Source organism: Aulonocara stuartgranti (genome assembly GCF_965226115.1).
Source record: "Aulonocara stuartgranti genome assembly, chromosome: 10".
In the NCBI taxonomy this organism is placed as follows: Eukaryota; Metazoa; Chordata; class Actinopteri; order Cichliformes; family Cichlidae; genus Aulonocara; species Aulonocara stuartgranti.
Genome location: NC_138946.1, coordinates 5,812,831 through 5,833,339, shown reverse-complemented (window position 1 = coordinate 5,833,339; position 20,509 = coordinate 5,812,831). Strand labels below are relative to the sequence as shown.

At 40.9% G+C, this 20,509-nt stretch overlaps 2 protein-coding genes across 6 annotated transcripts in view; both read right to left on the bottom strand.

Annotated features, from left to right (window-relative positions):
• gtf2ird1 (GTF2I repeat domain containing 1) overlaps nt 1-1,959 on the bottom strand; it is a 43,991-nt gene extending 42,032 nt beyond the window's left edge. For 2 of the 4 annotated variants that reach the window (XR_014279393.1, XM_082549927.1), the window contains exon 1: nt 1,484-1,959. The gene's annotated coding sequence lies outside the window, so the exon portion shown is untranslated. The remainder of the gene's footprint in view (nt 1-1,483) is intronic. The other 2 variants (XM_082549925.1, XM_082549926.1) reach the window with 1 other exon arrangement.
• Nucleotides 1,960-4,025: 2,066 nt separating this feature from the next.
• The window catches only part of clip2 (CAP-GLY domain containing linker protein 2), a 55,908-nt gene continuing 39,424 nt past the window's right edge, over nt 4,026-20,509 (bottom strand). For both annotated transcript variants that reach the window (XM_082549923.1, XM_082549924.1), the window contains 9 exons: nt 18,101-18,484; nt 15,719-16,294; nt 15,585-15,642; nt 14,387-14,470; nt 12,527-12,683; nt 9,266-9,425; nt 6,659-6,847; nt 6,239-6,298; nt 4,026-6,144 (listed from right to left, as the gene is read on the bottom strand). In XM_082549923.1, the coding sequence (XP_082406049.1) occupies nt 6,133-6,144; nt 6,239-6,298; nt 6,659-6,847; nt 9,266-9,425; nt 12,527-12,683; nt 14,387-14,470; nt 15,585-15,642; nt 15,719-16,294; nt 18,101-18,484 (1,680 nt within the window). In that variant the 3' untranslated portion in view covers nt 4,026-6,132. The remainder of the gene's footprint in view (nt 6,145-6,238; nt 6,299-6,658; nt 6,848-9,265; nt 9,426-12,526; nt 12,684-14,386; nt 14,471-15,584; nt 15,643-15,718; nt 16,295-18,100; nt 18,485-20,509) is intronic.

Genomic DNA, 20,509 nt, shown 5'->3' with positions numbered 1-20,509 from the left:
CCCAAAGAAGTGCGAGCCAACTCGGGAGTGTAACAAAGATGTCAATCAAGCGCAGTCCTCAGAAGGTGTCTGATTGGGAAAGGGAAGCGAAAACGACGCTTAATCTAAAGTTCATCCTGCTAGAAGAATTATATGCAAGTCATTGAGGGTAGAGTGTTTTGGTTTTTTTGTCCCTTTTCATGGAAAGGCACGGCACCTTGCTGTAAGTCTGGGTGTGGTTTGATAGATGTTATCTAACATTTCCTTCCAGCAGCAGACAATCCTTTTTTCTTTTTTTCCTAAGTTCTCCAAAGTTAAAAGTTGAAAATCGAGTCGGCTGTAACACCTTAAACTTAAACATCTAAAGAGGTTTGATTTTTACTCGGATAAAACCTTTTTATTGGAGTAAGAAAGGGTATATGTGACATAAGGAAACTGATAAAGAACCAGGGAAACTTTGACCAGAAGCTTCACTTTCTGGTCAGTTTAACAGAACTTCAACTATGTTAAAACTGTATTTTACTAAAGAAAAATTAAAGTAGATTTCGACTACAGTAATTTCAACTGAGTTGGCACGATGCTGTCTTCATACTGCACATCTGTTTAAATGCTCTTTAAAAAGTTCACGTCACAGCTGAGGTAAATGGGAAAGGTAAGCAGTGAAATCGCATATCAGACATGGATGGGATGTCTACTTTTTCCCCCTCAGCTAATTTCTCCAAACACCAACAGCTGATAGTTTCACTCCAGTCAGCTGTTTTCAAAAACAAACTTTAACGTGTGTCTACAAGAAAGCAGCTGAGGTTAAAACGACAAGAAAATAACACACTAATGTCCAAATTAAACGCTCGCTGTTTGGATACATGCAACCACTGATTTAGAGTACCGAGCGCTGTTTTAAAACTGGGTGTAATTATAGGACGGCTAGTGATTTCTGTTAAAGTTAACTGCGGCGCAGTGCCTGTGTGTCGAGGCTGGTATGAAAGTCGACAACGCTGTTAGTTATTCAAATCCTTTGGCTGAAAGTTGAAATGTGTAGCTTCCTTTCTTACACTTGCTAATGCGGCTAGCTGGCTTTGTTGTATTAGCTGGGTAACCTTCTGGTAAGTGATAGCGTTAAAAAGAAATATGGGGGATAATTTGCCATGCAGACAGACGCTGCATCCCAGTCATAAACAGAGGCTAGCTTTCCGCTCGCAAGGTTAAAGGGAGGAGTCCCTGAAACCTGCTAACTATCGGTAACCTTTCTCCGCTACTTACCATATGTCTAACTAATAATCGCTGGCTAATTAGCTAACGGTAGCATTAGAGCGTTGAGCTAGCAGTGCGGCGCTAGCCCCCTTTATGCTAGCTAGCGCTAGCACTTTCCTTTCATCTCCTCCCCCAGTCCCGAAATTAGGTTATAATCTGTAATTTCTAAATGCACAATCACAAAAGCCGCAAGCTTTGCGAGGGCGCAGAACGTAACTCCTCAATAATGTCAAAACGGACATCGAAATCTCACCTTAATTAGCGATTAAATAGCCTTGTTGCTGCTGTCAATCCCGGAATAGGTTTATTCCCCCGTTTTAATCCATCAGAAACGCTCACAATTCCCATCCACAATGTAGCTGTGCCATCTGCTAAAACATCGTAATCCGGATCATCACAACGACGACTTCGAGCTCACGTCCCGTTGTCTGCTATTTGTGTATTTTTTTTCTTAGTTTTATGTCTGTTTTTTCCCCTTAACAGAGCAGGGTGTCCCTTTCCCCTTTCTTTGTTCTGTAATCCAGTAAAATTGAAACTCATTCGCCTCCTGCTAATCCCAGCCCAACTCAACAACAGCATCTATTGGCTGCAATTTACATACAGGATTAACGGAGCAACCTCTGGAAAAACCCTCAGAGAGCAAAATGTACACGGAAAGGAGAATGTCCTTAAAAAATAATAATAGTGAAACGCGCATATATTTTATTTAGACTGTGGCTATTTAAATCACCGTCTGCCACTTGACAGCAACTTCACACATTACTTTGTGTTTTAAGAAATCCTTCATAGACTGCGTAGGTGCTTTGATGCGATAGCTGCGCAGTATCCAAAGTATTTTTAGGATTAGGATCTGTCCAAAGTGGATCTACGGCAGCTACATGGATCTTGTGGCCATGGAAGTTATGCCATAGCTGCAGTGATTGCCCAAAATAGCTCATGTCTGTTTGATATAGGGTAAAGTTCAGATCCTAGAGAAGAGGTGCTTTTCTTTTTTACATTTCCATGCAGGTGTGGAAATATATGAATATTTAAAAATAAGAAAAAGTTTCTAGATTCTGACAAAATGTTTTAACCAGAATTAAAATGTAGTGCTTAAACCTCAATATGTAAAGTTTTTCTGCTTCTCTAGCTCCACTGTGATCTGCATATGTAATATATTGTAGAAGCTGAACTGAATTTATAAACTATAATCCCAGTCTTGGCCATCTGTTATGTAAATAGTTGTGAATGTTTAATTAGTCTTAAAAAAGTCAGTTTTACTATGACCTTTTAACAGCTGTCGTAAGGTCGTTGGCTTCACTTTAGCTTTAGAATTGATTTTTAAAATTTGAGCTCGTATTTTTGTTTTGCTCCACGGTCCGAGACATCAATATCGCTCTGATTGCCAGTAAGCTACGACCCAGCTTGACCCCTCGGGTCAGCAGGATCAGGTTATTTCATGAGTCACAACAAATGGTAATGAAACCCGTTTTAGGTTTTATGCCTTGCAAAGTCTTGTTAGGTGCACTGGACCATTAGAAGTTTAAAAGTAGAAACATGCCTGTTTAGCCATTAGCTGTTAGTCTATAGTTGCTGGTTTTAAACGTAATTGTTCCCAATTTCTGCTTGTTTTCATTTTTGTTTTAGTTTCATTGGACTACTGATGATCTTACTTCATTTTATTTCTACGGTGTTTATTAATGTTAAGTTATATATATTTTTTACACTTATTTGTTTTATGGGTAATATTATTTACATCCAGCTTTATCTGATTTTAGTAAAAAAAAAAAAGGATTGTGCTAGAATGTCTGTTATAGCTTATGCTTTGAAACATGCTATATAAATAGCTGCACTATATTTAATGTAAAGAAAAAAGGAACCAAGTAAATCCAAGTGTAACTTTTTACTTGGTTCCTTATTTATTTATTTTTTTAAAACACACAATAAATTGATTGGTTACTTTATTATATTAAATATAAATAAAACTGTTCATATGGCTTTATTAATATTTAACGTAATAAATGGTGAAACTTAGGTTTACTTGGTTTTTTTTTTTTTTGATGCACTGGTTACTTTATTACATTAAATAGACATCAGCATGCAATCATTTAACTTGTCCAACCGTCTTAATACCAAGTTTAGTTATACGTGCCCCGTAAACTAACATTAGCTTGATATCCCATCTGTGAGGAAAAGGGAACGTTTCTTTTAAAAGTACTTGGATCATTAAATTTTAATCATAAGTTATTTACATTAAATCCATTGCAATCTCACTAGTTTCAGTTACTTTCCCCTCTTAACTGCTGTGTTCAACTCTGTTTCACCAAGAGCAAAAATGACATCTGTGCCTCATCTATGCTGTGCTTTTACAAATAAGTCACTTCTTACTTATTCAAAATGTCACCTGCATAACCAATCAGCCCTCTAGCAGAAACTGGGACATGTGGATAAGCCCTGACATTTGCCAAGGCCAACAAATAAAACTGATATATCTGGAGGCTAGAAATCTAGAGATTGTAAATTAGTGTGCAGCGTCTGGATGTCTCATCTCCACCGTGTGGCAACTTTTCCCTCATGAAGGATTTATTGCCATCTTTTCTCGCTGATATCACTGCGTTTTATTTAATGACAAATATTTAGCCATGCACATTATGGTTGTTGGCTGAATCTCCTAAACCGCCGAGCCCCTAAATCCGACACCACCGCTTTAAACCAGCTCTGCAGAAATATTCCGATCTGCTGCGCTTGGTCTCAAAAACAAACATGCTGAAAGTCGTATAAGCATGAAAGGGTGTGAAATAAAACACCAGCAGCCCTTGCCTGCATTGTTAATATTTAATGACTCAATCTCCAAAACCATCGCAGCAATACTCCAAAGGGTATGAACCCTCCAGCTGTAAAGGCCATGTACAATATCCAGTGGAAAATTCAGGTTTTATTTGAGCTGACCAGTACCTGCCCTGCATGTGTTCTCAGGGGACACTACTCAAGCCTTTCTGCACACCCCCACCCCACCTCTGTGTAGTGTCTCCTGTGAAGCAATAGCAACCTGTGACCAACTACAAACAGGATCCCCCCTTAGTTCAGTTTGACAAATGGATAAAAACAATATTTGGAAGACTTAAGAGTATAAATGTTAGAGGCAAATGAAATCCGGATGATTTCGATCCAGGGAAGGACGAACGTAACTTCCCACATTCCCACACTGCTGTTTGGGTTTTAGCTCCTGGGAAAGCCCTTCAGAAGACTTCAGAAAGGGTCAGTAAAGAAATCCAGGGCCATTACAATAGGCTCACACTGTATTTTGTACCATATATAGTAAATTAACACAAAGCCACCGATCAGAGAAAGATGTATTGATGCGCGGTCAGACAGTTTTAGACAATGAAAAAGTCTGAAATGGTTCACTGTATTTGTACTACAAATGTTCTGCAACGTCTCCCAGGTTCAGTCTGCACAATGAGTCCACTGATGTGTAAATGGCTGAAAAGCTTAACAAACACCTTAAGGGAGGATTGGTAGTAACATCATCACCATCAGTCCTGTAACAGATGACGCTCTTCATGTGTGTTGGCGAGGGAGGGCGGGGTCTTCCAAGACGGGAAGAGGTTGATTTTGTATTTTATCCTTGGATCAGAAATGACCGTTAAAAGAGCTCCAGTCAACATTTAAACGACCACACTGAACCTAACTTTGTGCTCATCGTGCTTCTACCAGTAGACGTACATTAAGGCGCTTTGGGACCAAATGGTTCTGAGGAGCTGCCTGAGAACTTCATAACTTCAAGGGTGTTTTTCCTGTTTGCTGCAAACAAATGTTGACCAGGCGGTGGCTGTAGAGGAATAGAAATGATCCCACTGTTCAGTAAAGCACGTCCTTCACTGTCCTTATATTCTGTTTACATTGGGCTTATTACACTTTTCCTTATGTATATACTGTTATCATGGTGACTGCTCATATTAAACATGGCCAAGCTTTCAAACGCTCAGGTCAACATCCAGCACTGTGCTGGATCAGTACATACTCGGTCTGCAGACAGGACAGCATTGCTTTGTACTATTCTTCCACCTTCTCTGTCATCTTCTCCTATATTGCAACAAACTGTTGCTTTTGTATTTGTTCAGTGCTCATGTTCCTTTTAAAAACACAAAGTTGAAAAGTGACTGTAAAAACTGGTTATTTTCACAAAGTTGGTAGCAGAGATGCTATTACTATAGTGTAATGTTGTAGTTACTATGGCGAGTGCCCTGAGATGACTTGTTTTGATCTGGTGCAGTGTAACTAAAATTGAGTTCAAATAATTCTGGATTAAGGGTAATGTTTGCTACCAATCCTCATCAGATATCAAGCAAGGTGAGACACGAGTCAAACTTCCTTTAAAATAAAAACAAAATCAGGCCATCAGCTCACGTACAGCAGACAGGATTATTACAAAGCCAAGGAGCAAAATAAAAGTAATAAATAAAACAAAGCGACTGAGACCCAGTTTTTCTTCTCGTCGTCCATCAGTCTTTTTGCTTTCTTCGTCAAAATTCAGCGCAGTCATTCAGACTTCAGCGAATGACAAAACTTCAAATTTTCTAACTAATGTAAAGCATCAAAAGTTGCCACACTGCCAGTTCTCAGCAGTTGTTGAGCTGATAATCTCTTCACGTCCATATCTCTTTTTTTATTTTTTCCTGTTTAAAGTACTTTTAAGTGGTCTTCATGATTGGCTAATAGGTGCTTTCTGTAACAACACATATATTCACTTGAGACAGAGATTCGCTGTTTTGGTATTAACTGTAAACTGAAATGTTTCAGGCGTCCACCGCAGCATCGGGAGACACGTCGGACCAAACTTTGACGTTTCAGGTGTACTTCAGCACGTCCCAGTTCACTCGGGGTCACGTCAGCGTCCCACTCTCATCGCTTCTGCTCATATCAGTGTTGTTCCTAGGGAAGGAAACGTAAAGCATGTCTTCCTTAAAATGTATTATTTTTATTATTAAATCAATGACTGAAAAAAGCAAAAGGAAAGAATACCAACATCTTGAGCGCTGTGTGACTCCTGGTGGTGAATTCCATTAGCCGAATTTGCACCGTGGACCTGGAAAACAGTCAGAAATGATCATTTTAGTCCTGTTCTTGGCCTGATTGGACATTAGAAGACCTGTTCAGGTGACCTGGGTTTTAACATCTTAAAACAGTCTTAATAGCTACCATTTGTAGGAGACTGATGGGATTTGGTACCAGAAACGTTCTGGTTCTGGCTGCATGCATGCAGTCTAGGTGGGGATTGAAAGCGTGATTGCATTTGCTGCCTGCAGAGGCCTTTCTGTGGAGTGTTTGCACGTACTCCCTATGTCTGCCTGGGTTTATTCCCCAAACACAAACTAGCTGTAGTATGGATATGTGATTGTGTGGTTGCATGTTTCTCCATCTTGTTTTTTTTTTTTTTAAAATTTACCGGGCTTTTTTCTGGATTCTTCCGCATGGCCTGGACCAGCTGGTCGACTTGTTGGTTGTGCTCTAAGGCGTTCCTCAGGGCTTCCTCAGTGCTGAGCAGCCGTTGGCGCAGACGGGTCACCTCCGAGTCCAGAGCCGAGGGGTCTAGCATCGAGTACCGCCGGTGGTCAGGGGAGGATCGTTCCCGACCCTGAAAGAACCGCACAAGCTAACTGGTAAGTAAGTTAAATCATCCAAACTGTATTAGGTTTATGGGTTTTGTATATATTTCTTTTGTTTTTAACGCACTTCAAGTACTTTGTAGTGAAACAAGTGCAAAGAGCAGGCTTCTATTACCCATTTTACAGGATTTACATCATGTAGTTTACATGAAACTTTATACATGTGTTTAAATCGTTATAATCTGTTACTCTAATGTAGATAAAGTCATAATAAAATGAATCGATAATACTCAAACCAATCTATTCTTTAAATAGCTCTATTATTATCACTTTAACATTCAGAGCAATCTATTGACTTTGAAGGAGAGGTCAGAGGTCAAATGTGACATATTTTAGACAGTACTCTGTGGACACGACATAAGTCAGATCCAGATCAAGCTGAAGTATGGATTAGGTCCTAAATCAATCCATTAGTGGGTGAGCAAATTATTTTCCAGGAAATTATTATAAAAGAAATGAGGTTAAAATTGACTTTTTGTGGAGAAGGTACACATGTAAGCATGAGTGTTACCTTATTTAAGATTCCCAAATGCTTTAATGTATTTGATAAACAAAAGTGTACATTATGCCCGTCTTATAAAAAATGTTAAAAATTAAAAAGTTATGTTATGTATTTATAATTATAACTTTCCTTTAGAAGGAAAAGCCTCTGTAGCAGGTGCCATAAATGCTTAATACATATTTGTAACTGAATTTAACTGCAGGAAAAAACCCAAAGTGCACAAAGTTTAAAAACTGTTTTGCTTTTACAAAATAAAATAACAGCATGTTTGCTAGTTAGAATCGCTCACCTGAAAAAACAGCTCTAATACTTTCTGTTGCCCTTGAGTAGGCTGATCAATTTGTGAAAACAGTCCATTGTTATAAGTTCAGTTTTGAACATGAAATCTCAAGCAGGCAAGTGACTGTATTTCAGTGCAAATTACCAAACTATTTCTTTACCTGACAGAAAGTCTGGTGTCTTTATTTTAAATGAAAGATTAAACCTTCAGTGTTAAATGATCTTTCCAGGGAAAGTTGAGCATGCTCAAAATCCAAATTTATAAAACAGACTGAAATCGAGGCAATTTCAGTATGAAAGCTGGTTACTTCCAGAAATAATGCTGTAAAGTCATTCATGCGAGATAATGAAATGGGAATAAAGTAAACATACTAACAAAGCAAACTTCTCCTCATCATCATCGTGAACCCAAAACCGTCTTTACAGCAGACCAACATGGACTGAAAAGCACCTGAGAATCTAGGGTATGTTCACACTAGGGCTGTGACCAAAATCTCATATCCCTTCCCAGATGCCTTAATGCCCACCTACACCCTGGGCCATCTGACCTCAGGAAATCGCATGATAGGGTGGAGCCAGGTTTCCCAATGACCTCACCTGAAACCCTGGCTGATTGTGACCTACACCCGTTTTCACACCTTGGCTCATGTGATTAGGTAGAGGATCATTAGGAGGTCTATTGTCCCTCGTGGGGGGAAACTCCTACAGGGCTTAAATCTGGGACTGTCCACCATTTGACACTAGAACTGAAGAAGCTTCTCGGATGAGAGGTGAAACGTCTTCAAGCAACTTAAAGAAGTCCAGACGCTTTTCTTTCTAAGCTCCTTAGACTACAATGACCTGGATGACTGAGAACCTTCACCGACATCCCGATTTTTCTCGTCCATGTCAGAATTTTCATAACGAAACCATGTCCATGCTACAGAGGTAGCCCCTCGTTTAGGACTAAGGATTTGTTTTGACTGGTCTTTCTGTTTGGAACTACCTGGTTCTGCCTGATCTTTACTGGCCATGCTGGTATTCTCTGTGCCTGCATCCACGTGGTGACTGTAAACGCCATTTATAGTTACTACTTGTATTCATTTGAGGTAATTTGTTTGCTGCATATTCTGAAATTTGAGGTTTGAGAATAATGTAGTTTGTCGTCATTTCAGTTTATTTTGAAAAACCTCAACAGGATCTTCAGCTTTATTGTGAAAGGTTTATGTGGAAAATAATCAAGTTTTACCATCATTGTTACTGTCATATCGAACAGCCCTAGCTCACACTGTATACACTGATAAAATTCTTTATCAGAAAACTAGAAACCAGCGAGTTTATTGTCAGTAAATTATCATCCAGGTTATCTTAAGTAAGGCTTTTCAACCAATGTTTATATTTCATATGCTAAAAGAAATGTGTGCTTCATAGTTGGGACCACTGAACCTGTGAAAACAAATGTATAATCACACAAATCACAGGCCAGGCTTATCAAGGTGCTGATTCTCCTGTATTTCTAAACTTAGTTTTTAACATTAATTTAAATAACAAAAAAGAAAAGCCTCAAAATGTGGGACCGACATGTGGTTTAGTGTTGTCCAATCATTCCACGGTGCTTTGTTCTCACCAGTAAAAGCAGTTTTTCTCGCAGCGTCTTGATGTCATCCTGAAGTTTCTGCTCCTTGACCTTCCACTCAGCCTTGTGGACCTCTCGGCTCAGGTCTTTGTCCATATCCCGGGAATGACGATGTGATTCCAGGAGTAACACCCTCAGCTCATTCAGACTCCTGTGATTTAAAAAAAACCACACACACACACACAGAGGGGAAAAGTTGCTTTGTGTCTGTGTTTCTGGTTTCCTGACCTGCAGAAATGCAGTAAGAACTGGACTCTTCAGAGGTGGTAAAAGCACCACAGTTTCCCTGTCAAGGATTATATGAATCACTCGCTTTGCTCAGACCCTGCTCAAAGATCATTATTATCCAAAAGCAATCACAATATGTGAATATGTCAGGCAGACAGGCCGGTGGGAATAGCGTAGGCGGCACTGCTCCTGCTACTTACTCCAAGTATACATCATCTTAAGTACACTGGCTGTTTGCCGACATACTTGCATCAGTAAACCACATTTACACCGGGGAACAGTTTTCTGTACCTTTGCACTGCATGCTAGCCAAAGGTTTTAGCAACTTTAACATGTTTCCTGCACTCGTGGAAATATTTCATCTCAACAAAACAGTGTTATTTTCATCTTTCTAAGAAGCGCTCCGGGTGTTTTCTCTGTAAGAACATCTTTTCCGTCTGGTCTAATCGATACATTAACAGATTATGTGCTGTGGTGTAACGTGAGTCTGTTGCTAAGAGGTGTGGCAGGTTTATGAGGTGAGAGATGCATCATTATATCAAAAGTCTGTTCAAAGCCTGTTTTAAAATGAGTGGAAGCAGGGCTGTGGAATTAATCTAATTTTATTTTCAATTACAATTTTGGCCTCCAGTGATCATTAAAACAATTACAAAACTATTACTGCGCCACATTTCGCTTCACCAAGGCGCTCCCGTTTTATCTTTCACTGCAACCCCCTTTTTCCCCAAATTCTACCAAGCTGTGACAGACTTAGTTCAGTTTATTTTTTAAATAAGTTAAATTCTAATCAACATACAAAGACATCTACTTATAAAGGAAAACTTTTTAAAGGGTTTATTAAAATTTTGATTTAATTAAGTCTATCAATGATCTGAATATTGACCAAAATAATTAGAATTTTTCCCATTAATTAAAAAGTCAATTTCATGAAAAGTTGCTTGAATTTTTCATGATTAAAGGAAAGTCCTCCATGATTACTGACAAAACACCTCAGTTACCACAACTTACAGCGTGTGTGTGTGTGTGTGTGTGTGTGTGTGTGTGTGTGTGTGTGTGTGTGTGTGTGTGTGTGTGTGTGTGTGTGTGTGTGTGTGTGTGTGTGTGTGTGTGTGTGTGTGTGTGTGTGTGTGTGTGTGTGTGTGTGTGTGTGTGTGTCTTTGACCCAGGTGGGCTGCTCTGAGTACTTCAGAAGCTGCTGATCTACTACTCTACTTTTCCTCGACTACCAACTGTAGGGTTTACAAAGAATCCGTGAAGTGAGCAGCAGTTCTCTGGGTGAAAATGCTTTGTTGATATCAGAGCTCAAAGGAAAATGGCCTGACCACCTGAAGGTGTTAGGTGGGCAACGGTAACTCAAATAACCACTTGTCACAATCAAGTCAAACAGAAGAGCATCTCTGAACACATCGTGCTTTAAACCTTGAAGCAGATGAGCTACAGCAGCAGAGGACCACACTGGGTCCCACTCAGCCTACTTTTGCACAGGCTCACTAAAATTAGAAAAACGCTGCTTGGTCTGTTCTGAGTTTCGATTTCTGCTGTGACATTCAGATACATATCCATCCTGCATGCTACCATCAGGTTGCTGATGTTGGTATGACAGAGTGGACTCTTTGGGTCCCTACTGTTGCTGATCATGTCATTCCCTTCATGACTGTACCGATTACCCCTGTAATGCAGCGGGCACCATGCCCCAAACCTCAAATCATCTCAAACTGCTTTCTTAAACTTGACACTGATTTCACTGGGATGTGGTGGGATTGTATCATGAATGTGCAGCCAACAAATCTGCAGCAGCTTTGTGATGCTATCATGAACCGAAAGTCTCTGAGCAATGTTTCCAGCACCTTGTTGAATCTGTGCCATGAATAATTAAAGGACGTCTGAAGGCAAAAGATCCAACCTGGTGCTAGAAAGGTGTTCCTAAAGAAGTGGCAAGCGAGTGTATGTCACATGCTGAAATACCAGCTTTATCACTGAGGACCCTAATGTATACCCAACTCTAATTAATTAGTGCGGTAGTTCACTAACATCATAATCATGAATAATGTAGGGACTGCATAATGTCAGAATAATGGAAAACAACTTTTTCAACAGCGCTGCAGAAAAACACATTTTCTGAATGGCTTAATGAACAAAGGAGCGACCCTGCGCCTCTGCAACGATGCACTGGCTGCCTTTTACACTTGGGTGGTTAAATAATGACCATATTAAGCAGAGTGGGGTTTTTTTTCTTTTGGACAGTGTGCACTAAAGGACTTGGATGTTTTGTAACTCTACCAGACTCTTCAGTATAGAGAGGTGGCCATCTGGCAGGTCTTTGTTGGAGATGAAACCTCAGCCAGCTGCTCTCAGTGACTTCAGGCACCGCTTTAAAGGAGGTGCGGAGGGGCCGTATGTGCTGGCACAAAGTCAGATATTTTCATAAAGCTTCTGACAGAAGCATGAGCAGTCATCCATCACTTTAGAGCTGCGTCGGTGTTTCTGCTTTATCACTCGGTCGAATGATGGTGTGAAATGTAAAAAAGGTCTGCGATTCATTACAGACATTTTTTGTTACTCAGGTGAAAAATAAAAATCTTTGCTTCGTGTGTGTGTGTGTGTGTGTGTGTGTGTGTGTGCACACACTATAAGGCATAATGCATTTTAACATAGTTCCAATATGGATTATGAAGCAGGTTATAGCTATTGCTAGTTTCCAACCCGTGTCTCTTGTTGGGTTTCTACATTTGCCAACCACAAACAAAAACTACAACATTAAATTACATAAAATGCCACAGAAACTTCTTTGTCTTCTCCAGAAAATGGAGAAAATGCATCATAAATCAAAACCTCTTAGTATCAGAGTAACTGCAAGAACAACCGGATGAAAAGCAAAAAGGAAGGAGGAGCAGTGCTTCAAGGTCATGCAATAAGTGCTGGTGGTGTCTGCATGTATAATACACTGGTGTCATCCTTCGCTGCTGTTATTGAGAAAGTGCTGAGGCAGAATGTCAAATCAATACAGTCTCCGTGTCAAATTACCTCTCCTTCTTCAGCAGCTCCTGGCTGATGCTCACTAGCTGCCCAGAGGCATCATGGGATTTCTTGGTCATGGACTCTAGCTCTGCCTCCATGCGCGTCTTCTCCTTGGCCAGGGCTTCGGCTCTCTTCTCCCCGCTGCGAACTTTGCCCTCCAGCGCTAAAAACAAATCGATAGTTTGCAACACTAGTTATTAATAACTTTAACACAGCTGTGATCATAAAGAACTTACTATTTTCAATTAATGCTATAAATGCATTTTAAATCAGATCAGGCGATCACATTTGGGAAGGATTCTGACAAATTTCTATATGCTCACTTTTAATTCTATGCCTGCAACGAGCTTCAAAAAAGAGGCACGTTTACCTCTCTATTTCATCAGCTCTTCTTTTAACACTGCTCTTTTATAACTCTGAAGCTTTTTTCCCACTTTTGTTCAGTGCAACTCGTTCAGCTCAACAGTATTTTTTTTTTATTTCAATATATAGTAGGTTTTCAGTAGTTGCCATTATGGTGATCAGGTGAATGAGGGACAAACAGCTTATTTCTGTGAGACGTTTAATGACACTGGGAGGGAGTCAGAAATCCTGACATCCAGGCTCGTGTCATAAAAAACTCTGTGAATCACCATAAACCAGCTTTCTCCATCAGGTAAGTAGTTTCCCAGTCTTTTTTGTGAAATTCTACTGAAATGCTGAACTCTTGCGTTTCTGTGTGGGGGTGGCTCACAACTTCTTGGGTGTAGCCTTGGCAGCAAATGAGCTGCCCTCCCTGCTTTGCTCACAGCTGTTTGATTAAAAACAAGATGAAAATGCGTTTCATAGCTGAATGTTGAAGTTGCAAAAGCTACAGTCGAAAAACATGCGTTAATCATCTCAATATAGCGGTGATGGACAAAGATGTTTCAGTTTAGAAAGTGACGAATGTTGTTCTTAAAATGTTTATATGCCCACGCAGTTCATTTCAAATAATGCTGCACTTGAGATGTCTGCCATTTCTATTCATCTCTGAAACACCCCACGTTTTTCTCCGATGATGCCAAGCGAATAAGATAACGACGCAGGCATTATTATTAGTTCAATTCAATCCAGTTTTATTCACAAAGAGCCAAATCAAGAGGCTCAAGGTGCTTTGTATTGTAAGGTAAAGACACCGCAATAATAGTGTTTTAGATATTTCAGATCTCTCGCTGCTGATGTCATTTCCCCTTACCATCTTCAAAAATCAATTTCTATTTCATTCATAAACAAGTAAAGAAGGTCGTCTTAATATTTGATCTAAACTTTGTGCAGTTTTTGTTTGAAAATTCTTACAGATCAGGGTCATCGGTGATGACCCCAGAGTTTTAAAAAAAGAATAAAAAGAGACCAATACAACTATCCTTCGAGTTTTACATTTTTCTTTTCTCGTTTTAAATTATTTACATTCCTTCTTCAAAGTGTGTCAATTTGATTATCTGAAGTACATAAAGCGTGCGTTTGGGTGCTTTTGATGTGATGAAACTTATCAAAAGATTTCTGGGTGACGATCAAAGAGTGTAACGGTGAAGAACACGTTCCCCCGCGCGATGAACTCGGCGTGACTGTCGGAAAATAAAGCCTCCAGTCGCCGCACAAACATGCATATTTTTTTATTTATTGAGAGAGAGAGCTGACAAGTTCTCAGTTTAAAACCTAAACTTGAAGGAAATGCTGCAGGAAAATATCAAGCTTCGCCTCTCTTTATCCTGAAATGAAACACCTGTACGTGAAAGACACAATGCCTCCGCAGAAACTCAATATTTCAGGATATCTTGTCACGAAAGCGCTGAAAGAACAAAGACGTCGGCGAGCTCGGGAAAAGGGCGCTGCGCGCTTGTTTACCTCCGATTTGTGATTTGAGGGCTTCAACCTGGGAAGTGAGAGTAGAGACTTCTTTTTCCCTTTTCAGCAGCTTCTCCATTGTTTCTGCGGAAAAACAACATAACAGCCATGAGACGCCTCGCTCACACAACGCGCCGATGATCCAAATCAGTGCAGTGATTTGTGACTGGAGTGCCACAAAGTTTTCCACAGTTTTGTGTTACTTCCTTATCTGTCACTTGGCAGGATACAGTGAAATCCTATGAAGTTATTGGACAGACGCCCTTGTGTACCAGAAGAGCTGCGATTTTCTCGAGCTTTTTAGCCATTAGACGCTTAAGTGAGATTTATGTAACAAGACAGAGGCTTGTGAGGTCTGTATTTATAGACTGTGACTCAGGAAATCTATTTTATTTCACAAAGACATACGCATAATGAGTACTGGTCAGTATTTAGTACCTCGGAATACATTATAACCTCATATATAGGATATTTTAACTTGACATATTTTTAACCAGTTTAGGGAACTGATTTGCTTCCTATTTTGTTATTATAAATACAAGGCCCTTTTGTAACCACTAGCCTTTTAGCTTAGCTTAGCACAAACAGTGGAAATAACTAGTCTGGCTCGCTTCAGCAGAGCAACAAAATCCACATCTCAGCTTTGCTTGTATGTGGAAATGACTGTCTGGTGTTTGTGTCTTCATGTGTTCCCAAAATAACGGGGAAAAAGTGAATCTGAATGACAAAAACTACCAGCGCCTGCTGAGTAGTTGATGCTTAACTCCCAGAAATGTGTCGGACTAGTCAAAAAACAAAGGTGTTTTTATGTTGACAAAAATTACAAGATTAAAAGGGAATTAGTGGTGAAAAGCAGATGGAAGTAGGCCGAAGTGGTCTCTATACAATATTATTTTTACAACACATTCTCAGGAGCAAGGAGGGCGGCATTATTCCTAAAATGTTGAGCTCTTTCTTTAAAGTTGTTACGTCCCTTTTTTCCTGCCAAGCTTTTAAATTTCTTATCTCTCGAGTGCATACATGGGTAATATGACGAGAACAATGGGAAGTAACACTTTGGGAATCACTGGGACGTAAGAACAAGGAGCAAAAAGCACAAACGTGATTAAACTAATAAAGCAGATCAGCTGAAGTGTGTGTGATTGGTGTGCTTTTTTTCATGAATCTGTAGTCGGGATTAAGATAAACACAAACATACCTTCTATGTTCTGTTTTAGCTTCATCTTCTCATCTGAAATTTCATTATCTTCTATCACCTGAAAGAGGAGAAAGTGTCAGGTGCTGAGTTTGTATCTGAACACTGCAGGTGCCTCTTTCTCCTCAGCCACTCACATTAGCATCATTAGATGTGAAGCGCTCGGCCTGGATGGCCTGGAGCTGGTTGGCCGTCACCCTCAGCTTCTCCTCGAGTTTCTGGATCTCTTCTTGGCTCGCCTCCTGAGCTTTCTGCAGAGCCTGGTAGTCCGTCATCTGCTTCTCTGACAGCTCCAGCCTCTCCCTCAGCTCCTCCGCTCTTTTGTTCTGCTCCATCTGAAGCGTCTCCATATCTGCCAGCCTCTGCTCCGCCTTCTGTAGCTTATCCGTAGCTGCCTCCAGCGCGTGCTTTCCACTTTTGGCTTCCAATTCAGCCCTCCATGTCTGGTTGCCTTGAGCCAGCTGGTCTTTGGCCTCCTGCAGACGAGCGCAGAGGTCCTCTCGTTCCTTTGTCAGGATGGCAGCTTCAATTTTATGTTTGGCCTTGAGGTTCTCCACCTCTAGCTGGTGCTCCATCTTCAGGCTTTCCAGGGTTGCTCTCAGCTCCTGGGTGTCCTGCTCTTGACCTTCTGTAGCAGTATGACTACTGCTCAGTGTTGCCTTTAGTTCCTCCAAGGATCGCTGGTGGTCACTGACTAAAGTGTCAAATTTAGCCTGCAAGAGAAAGGGAGAAAGATCGCTTTTAGGTCATACTTGCTGCATTTGTGAAACGAATCAATTCAAATCATCTAGTAACCATTCAGGGGATAATGCAACCCAAAGATTTAACATGCATGCTTTTAAAAATTTGAATAGTTAACTCTAATCTCATTGTGTGTGATTGTGTCTGGTTGTGCAGACTGCTTGGTGCAGGATCTGCAGTGCTGCAGATGCTCACTGGTCTGTTGTGGTGAAGAGAGAGCTGAACGTGAAGGCAAACCTGTGGATTTATGAGTCACTAAATTGCCAAATGCATTCACTCCTCCATCCAAGTCATTGAATTCAGGTGTTCTAATCACTCCCATGGCCACAGGTGTATAAAATCAAACACATAAGCGTTCACAAACATTTGTGAAAGACTGGGTCGCTCTCAGGAGCTCAGTGAGCGTGCCACTGTGACAGGATGGCACCTGTGCAAGTCCAGTCGTGAAATTTCATCCCTACTAAATATTCCACAGTCAACTGTTAGTGGTATTATAATGAAGTGGAAGTGATTAGGAACGACAAAAACTCAGCCACAAAGTGGTAGGCTAAATAAAATCTCAGAGTGGGTCAATAGATTCTGAGGTGAAGAGCACGCAGAGGTCATCAATTTTCTGCAGTGTCAATCACTACAGACCTCCAAACCTTCAGATTAGCTCAACAACAGTGTGTAGGGAGCGTCATCAAATGGGTTTCCATGGCTGATGCAGCTGTGTAAAGCATGCTACCACTGGACTAGAGCAGCAGAGATGCGGTCTCTGGAGTGATGAATCACGCTTCTGCCTAGCAATCCGATGGATGAGTGTAGGTAGGTTTGGTGGTTGCCAGGAGAACAATGCTTGTCTGACTGCAGTGTAAAGTTTGGTGGAGGAGGGATTATGGTGTGTGGTTGGTTTTCAGCAGTTGGACTCGGCCCCTTAGGTCCAGTAAAAAGAACTCTCAATGCTTCAGGATACCAGGACATATTGGATGATTTCATGCTCCCAACTTTGTGGGAACAGTTTGGGGATGGCCCCTTCCTGTTCCAACGTGACCGTGCACTTTTGTGCAAACAAGGTCCTTAAAGACATGGATGAGCAAGTTTAGTGTGGAAGAACTTGACTGGCCTGCACAGGGTCCCGACCTCAACCTGAAAGAAAACCTTTGGGACGAACTAGAGCAAAGACTGTGAGCCAGGTCTTCTTATTCAACATCAGTGTCTGAGCTCACGAATTTGCTTCTGGAAGAATGGTCGGATCTTCCCATAAACACACTAAACCCTGTGGAAAACCTTCCCAGAAGCTTTTATAACTGTAAAGGGTGGGCTGGATTAAGAATGGGATGTCATATGTTCTTGAAGGCAGACGAGCGAATACTTTTGGCAATATAGTCCATGTTTCAGTTTGTGGTCATACTTTACCTACGACCACAAATGCAAGTGTATTTTCACACCGCTTTAAATGCCTGTTTGAATTTCAAGACTTGGTTTCAGGGTTGAAGTTAGAGTTAGGTTTAGGTTAGGCTGCCATGTTTGAATTGGGTGGAATGTACGGATGATGAGATGAGTGAAGAAGGGATGGACACAGAGAGACTTCTCAAATTACATTTTGATGTAACATTCTTATTCTTGTTATAGCCACCCTGATTTACCCTTTTTTCTTTTTGTAAATCCTTTGAAATTTTGTAAGCAAAACTGAATCCTGCTCTAAATGAAGGATTCCTACAAACACATAACTGCACTGACATGACCACACTACTCTGGCTGACTTGAAGACAGTTATAAAAAACAGAGCAGCGTACCTTCCAGGTGTCCATCATTTCCACGTTTTCCTTGGTAGCCTGTTGAGCTTTCTGTTTCATCTCATTGATCTCCACGTTCTGTTTCTCCACGACAGCCTTCAATGAGTCGATCTCCTGCTGGCTTGCTGCTAAGGCAGTCTCGTACTTCTCTCTGAGCTCGCTGCTCTCCTTGTAGTGCTCCCGGCCCGCTGACAGCAGCTGCTCGCGCAGCAGGAGGGTCTCTGGCTGGGCGTCAGACCCCTGGGCCGCATCAACACGGTCAACTTTCTGCCAGCTTGCATCAGCCCCTTTGAGCTGGACCTGGAGATTCGTGATCTCGGCTCTCCTGAGGCTGAGCTCCTCCTCCAACTGCATGATGCGGCTCTTCTCTTCAACTGTAGTTTGCTGATGAGAAAGAAAGCAAGAACCCAGCACTGCTTTTGAAAGTTTTTTTTTTTTTTTTTTTTTTCCTAAGGAGAAACATGTTCTTTCTATAAAGTAATTGTATTTACTACAACAGGTGGAAGACCCTGCAACAGACTGTCATTCCAAAGAAACAAAGGTGACGTGACGAAGAGCGGAAATCAGCCCATAAGAAAAGGAAAACAGAGAAATCTATGCAGGTCCTGGAGATGACCAAGTGCATTGCAGAGGATTTACAGTACAAACATGTGACATAAAGTATGTGGACAGCAACAGATTGTTCAACAGTTTGGCTCCCAGTGAAGATGCTACAATGACTCTCAGAGTATTTTTTTCTCATTGGTATTTTTTGAAAAAGTTATAACACATAACTGCAAACAAAGTTTGGATGTGTGCATACAGGGTGTAATTTGTTGGGATTTACTGCTGCTAAAACGTGCAGCCAGCGAGGATGATGTCCTAACTAATTTGCCATTAAATGAAAAACCATATCTGATTTCAATCTGGCCTATTTCGCTTTCAGTCTCAACTCTTTGGATAGCGCTGGACCACGTCCAGTGTGGCTGCAAATTTTAAAATGCTCTGCTCTAACTACTCAGACCGGTGCACATGCTGTATGTGAAAACGTGTCAAATCAGCCGCCCATCAACTTGAATTTTATTTTGTGGAAGAGGCGAAGCAGATTTAGAGATTAGGACGGATGATGCACGAATTTTGCATTGGTGTGGGCTGCGTGCAAGAAGACAATGCATGAGGTGCGCCTCCCTTCAGGTCGTTTATGCTGAACGTTCTCCCTCAGACACGTCGGGAAGTTATAGTAAAACCCTGCAACAAAATCAAAAGAACAAACACGTCCCGGTCACGTTCCCAACCTGATGTGATGCTTTCAGGCTTGGATACTGCAGAGTGTTCAGCTGAAAACTGCTGCTGGTTGGACCAGGCTGATCTGTGTAAGAGGTTGAGGTCCATGGTTAAACTGTACATGTGTAAATCCAGGTGACGAGAACGTGACACTAAAAACTCCAGCTGTGCCTAAACCTTGAAGGGGTGATGGGCCAAATTTAAATCCGGTATGACCTTCGATTTTTATTTATTTCGTTATTTTTTTATTTTATTTTTCCAGCTTAGGCCCAGAAGTTTATCACCCCACCTCTTTACTTCCTAAGAATTCTGTACCAAGCTACCCGGCACCACCTGGTAGACTTATGCAACTAACTGGTGAACACAGGAGAACATTTAGTGTCTAATCCTAAAATAAAAACTACTTTCAGCTGCTCCCTTGTCACATGGAGTCACCACAGCAGGTAGCAGCTGTTGTTTAGTTTGGCAGAGTTTACGCGGGATGCCCCTCCTGACCAAACGGCGATTTTTGTGTCTGGTGTCTGGAATGGAACCAGTGACCTTTTACTTGTTTACTTTTTAAAACCTTAAGGTTTTAGTTGCATCACTTAATATTTAGGAAGATATCCTTGATTTTTAGAGGGTTAGGTTTGTTCTTTTTTTTTTTTATATACTTCCACTTGCCTCACTGAAAAGTATCTATTGGTTCAACCACTTTTTTGTGGCAAACATTTTCAGGAGTTGGTGAAAACAAAAATTAAGTCCAAAACAGAGCAAATATCGGCAAGACTTATAAATAAGCCAACTGAGGGCTATTCCTTTCATTTAACTTCTTAAAGAACTCTGACGAAGCTTCATGTTCTTATTTGGGTGCAGATAGCTTCACAGAGCTGCCTGGAGCAGCACAGTCGCTCGGGGCTAAACTGGCATTTTGTCAGAAATAACACGAAGCCAACATACAGCAGAGGAAAAACACATTACACAAAGACAGAACGGAGGTTAACTCCCTATCCTGCTGAGGGCATTTGAGATTTTCACTCTTACAACATAAATATGAGTGATGCAACACCCACAAGTTCCTCAAGATTCCCATTAATATTACCGGTAAGATGTCTGGTAACTTTAATGATGATGAATATCAAAGCAGGAAACTGTGGAACATGTGGA